General features: G+C 49.5%; 1 protein-coding gene across 1 annotated transcript; it reads left to right on the top strand.

Moving 5' to 3' along the window:
* Positions 1 to 1,019: 1,019 nt before the first annotated feature.
* On the top strand, positions 1,020 to 2,009 carry LOC145957459 (uncharacterized). Its single transcript, XM_083073721.1, has 3 exons — positions 1,020 to 1,091; positions 1,320 to 1,469; positions 1,575 to 2,009. Exons 1-3 carry the CDS (start codon positions 1,020 to 1,022, stop codon positions 2,007 to 2,009), a joined length of 657 nt encoding a protein of 218 aa, XP_082929847.1.
* Positions 2,010 to 4,917: the final 2,908 nt, after the last annotated feature.

Below are 4,917 nucleotides of genomic sequence, written 5' to 3'. Positions count from 1 at the left end.
AACCAATCGCCCAGAGGAAGAGGAAGGTCGGCGGCGAAAGGTGGGAGGCCATCATCACCGAAACACAGAAACTATTGAATGCTGGCTTCATCTGTGAGGTCAGGTACACCACATGGATGGCGAACGTGGTCCTGGTAAAAAAGAGCTCGGGGAAGTGGCGCATGTGCGTTGACTACACCGACTTGAACAAAGCATGCCCCAAGGACTCATACCCCTTGCCGAGCATTGACAAGTTGGTCGATGGAGCCTCTGGACACACCCTCCTCAGTTTCCTCAATGCGTACTCCGGGTACAACCAGATAATGATGTACCCACCTGACGAAGTGCACACGTCCTTCATCACCGACCACACCAACTATTACTACCGGGTGATGCCCTTCGGCCTAAAAAATGCAGGCGTAACCTACCAATGGCTGATGGATAAGGTCTTCCACCAACAGATCGGGAGGAACATGGAAGTCTACGTCGACGACATGGTAGTCAAGACCACCTCGATGACAGACCATGCTGCCGACCTCGCCGAAGTATTTGCCCAGGTTAGGAAGCACAACATGCGCCTCAACCCGGAGAAGTGTGTCTTCGGCATCCCGGGAGGCAAGTTCCTCGGTTTCATGATCACCAGCAGAGGAATTAAGGCTAATCCCGAGAAGTGTAAAGCAATCATCCAGATGCAGAGCCCATAAACGGTGAAAGAGGTCCAGCGCCTAGCTGGACGGTTGGTCTCACTATCCCATTTCATCCCCAAACTCGCAGAGAAGGCAGGGCCCATTTTCACCCTACTGCGAAAGTCCAAAAATTTCCAGTGGACGGATCAGTGAGAAGAAGCTTTCCAAAGCTTCAAAACCTTCCTTACAACCCTGTCGATCCTACAGAGGCCGGATCATAAAACTGACCTCCTCCTTTACTTGGCCGTAGCAGAAGGCCCTATTAGCGTGGTGATAGTACAAGAGCACCAGAAAGTGCAGACACCAATCTACTTCATCAGTCGAGTCCTCCAAGATGCAGAGAAGCGATACCAGATGATCGAGAAGCTGACACTAGCACTTGTCACCGCAGCTCGGCGTCTCCGACCCTACTTCCAGAGTCACCAGGTGGTAGTCAAAACTGACTACCCTATCAAGCAAATTCTGCGAAAGCCCGAGCTCGTCGGACTGATGATTGCGTGGTAAGTAGAATTGTTTGAGTTCGGCATCCAGTATGAAAGTCGCGGATCCCTGAAAGCTCAATGCCTAACCGACTTCGTAGCCGAGCTCACGCCTATTACTGCCGAGGAACCTCAGGTATGGACTTTACATGTTGACGGATCCTCCAACTCTAAGGGTGGTGGTGCAGGCATCATATTGGAAGGACCAAACCGAGTCATTCTGGAGCAATCCCTCAAGTTTAGCTTCAAAGTGACCAACAACCAGGCTGAGTACGAGACACTTCTTGCGGGACTAAGGCTAGCCCGCGACCTCAGAGCTCGAAAGGTGAGTTGTAACAGCGACTCAAAACTCATGGTGGAGCAGCTCAGTAGGACGTACCAGGCAAAGGACACTCTACTACAGTGATACTTTCACACTACATCCCACCAGATCTCGTCCTTTAACAAATTCACCATAAAGCATGTGCCGCGAGAACAAAACGCCCGAGCTGACCTCCTATCAAAGCTTGCCAGCACCAAAAGGCCTGGACAACACCAAACCATTATCCAGGAAACCTTGCACTCACCCAGCTTAGACGACAAAGTCATCAACGTTAGTGACAATGAAGACCTGGGATGGATGATAGACATCTGGAGCTACTTGAAAGAAGGAACCCTGCCCGAGGATAAGGACGAAGCTCGGAAGATAAGAATGAGATCGGCTAAGTTCATCATCATCGAAGATGATTTATTCAAACTTGGCGTTTCCTCTCCACTGCTCAAATGCTTGACTGCGTCTCAAGCAGCCTATCTCATTAGGGAAATTCACCAGGGGATATGTGGCATGCATTCTGGGGCGCGCTCAATGGCAACAAGGGTACTCTGAGCTGGGTACTACTGGCCCACTTTGAAGTCGGACTACCAAGGCTACATTCAAAAATGTAAAGAGTGCCAGTAGTTCGGCAACACACACCGGCAACCACCCGAAGCTCTCCACCACATGATGTTGGCGTGGCCCTTCTCCTAGTGGGGTATGGACATTCTCGGACCATTCCCCCCGCAAAAGATCAACTGAAATTCCTCCTGGTGGCAATCGATTATTTCACCAAGTGGATTGAAGCATGTCCACTCGCCAAAATTACCACTAAGAACGTGCAAAAATTCACATGGAAGAATATAATTTGCAGGTTCGAAATCCCTCACACCCTCGTTACTGATAACGGCCAACAGTTCATCGCACAGGGATTCGAGGACTTCCTCCGAGAGCTCGGTATCAAGCATCTCCCGACATCGGTGGAACACCCCCAAACCAATGGCCAGGCCGAAGCAGCCAACAAAGTCATCCTCCGGGAACTCAAGAAATGGCTGGGAAACGCCAAGGGACAATGGCTCGACGAACTTCCCAGCATCCTCTGGGCGTATCATTGCACCCTCCAATCAACCACGCAAGAAACACCCTACAGGCTAACTTATGGAGTCAATGCAATGATCCTAGTAGAAGTCGGAGAGACGTCCCACCGATGCCAGGTTTTCGATAGCGAGTAGAACGCTCAAGAGTTGGCAGCTGACCTCGACTTGGTGGACGAGCTTAGAGACAAAGCTCAAATCCATGAAGAAGCATGCAAGCTCCGAGCTTCCCAAAGATACAACACCCGGGTACGACCTCGTTCTTTCCGAATTGGTGACTTGGTGTGGCGATTGCTAGGCGAAGCCCGAAAGGACACGTCAGATGGGAAGCTTGCACCTACTTGGGGTGGCCCATTCCGAGTTACAGAAGACTTGGAAAATGGAGCGTATAGGCTGGAAGAACTCAGCGGGAAGCCCATACCACGGACTTGGAATGCTATGCATCTCAAGTTCTAATTCAGCTAAATTTTGTATGAATGAGTTTTGCACTCTTTTCCCACCTCAGTCTTTTGTCCCAAAAAATAGAAAAATGGGTTTTGCCTGAGAGGGTTTTTAACGAGGCACAATGACATTATCAATAAAACAACTCATTCTATTTAACTCATGTTATTTTCACATTATTTTATGTTTTTGTTCTGAATCTGAGGTCGAGTTCGAACCTCGGTATGATTAAGGTCAAATTAGAACCTTCACAAAAATTATTTAACAAAAATTTGATGTCGAGTTCAAACCTGGATACAACTCACTTTACACAAACTCGAGGTTGAGAACGAACCTTAGATACGCTCGTCCGAGGTCGAGTCCGAACCTTGGCATGATCCATTTTACTCTGATTTAGGGTCAAATACGAACCTTAATATGCTTTACACAGATTCGAGGTCGAGAACAAACCCTAATACGCTAATCTGAGGTCGAGTTCGAACCTCGGCATGATTAAGGTCGAGTTCGAACCTTCGCAATGTGTTACTTAACAAAAATACTAGGTTGAATCCGAACCTTCGTACAACTCACCCCACTTCAATTCGAGGTCGAGTCTGAACCTCAGATCGAATTCGAACCTTCACGAAAAGATTCACTTAACGAAAAACCAAGGTCGAGGTCTAACCTCGGCATGACCAACTTGGGGCAAAGTATCACCACGCATAAAAACATACAACAGACACCAAATGTGACTCAAAACGCGCAAAACAACAAAAATTAAGCGCAAATAGACAAAGCAAAATAAGTATATACAAAGTTATATTTACCGAGTTCAATGCATGAATTCAAGGAAAAGAAAAGTAAAGAGACAGAAATAAACCCAGGCTACTACAGATATAGCCTACACAGAGGCATCCTCACTAGAACTATCCTTAACGTCATCCTCCTTTACCAGCCTCCCAAAGCGAATGACCTTCTCCACATGCATGGCAGAGAAGTTAAACCCCAGCGCAAGAAGCCTGGCCTGGCGAGCAGCCTTGAGGAAACCCCTCTTATGCTCCACCACGATGGAACGCTCTATCTCCTCAAGTCTTCTCTCTAGCACCGCCTTCTCGGCCTCCAGCGTCGAAAGGTCTACTTTCTGAGCAGCAATCTTCTCCTCTTTGCTACTAATAATGACCCGGAGACGCTCCTCGGTTACCGACACCAGTTCACTCTTCAAAAATGCGACCTCATCTTTCAGGGAGTGAACCTGGCCCCGAGAAGACATTACCTCGCCTCTAGACGAGGTAACAAGCCCACGCAGCTCACTTACTTGGGAGGCATAGCTTTTGTTGGAGCGCAGGGCGATCTCCAATGACTTTTGGACCCTGGCGAGGCCCTTGCCGACTGGAGCTCGGCTCCTTGCATCTTCACTTCGCCAAGGGCGGTAGTTAGAACCCCGTTCTCCTCCCTCAGGACTCCATTCTCATCCTTCAAAGGCTGAACCAGGCTCTTCAGCTTCGCTATATCTTCCTGCTGTTTCGGCCACTTGTGTTTCCAATGATCCACAATGGTCGTGCCTCTCTGCAGGAAGATCTGGGCAGCATCAGAACTCCCCATTGGCCTGGCTGACTCAATCATCGCTTGATCAGCCGTGCTCAGCGACCCCTTTGGGAAAAACTTCTCCGGAGTCACCGCGGCGCTCCACAGAGAGTCGATCTCCTCTTACGCACTTAAATGCTCTAACCGCATCGGCACGCCCTCTTGCGCATAGCGGTACGCAAGATACGGACGCTTCAGCTTCAGCACTATAGCAGGTCCAGGGATCCCGGAGCTCGACCCCTCCTTACGGGCCTCGACAGAAGTAGACGCAAGTACCCCCTGCTCGACCACGGAAGGATTCCCTTCTGGCGCCCCTGAGATCGGAGGATCTGAAACCCCGGCGACGTTCCCTGCCTGCAAGAAACAACGATACTCTTCTAAGA

This window comes from Cajanus cajan, chromosome 4 (assembly GCF_000230855.2).
Source record: "Cajanus cajan strain Asha chromosome 4, NIPB_CcT2T_4, whole genome shotgun sequence".
NCBI lineage: Eukaryota > Viridiplantae > Streptophyta > Magnoliopsida > Fabales > Fabaceae > Cajanus > Cajanus cajan.
The sequence above is the reverse complement of the archived record's forward strand: the minus strand, read 5'-3'. Positions and strand labels throughout refer to the sequence as shown.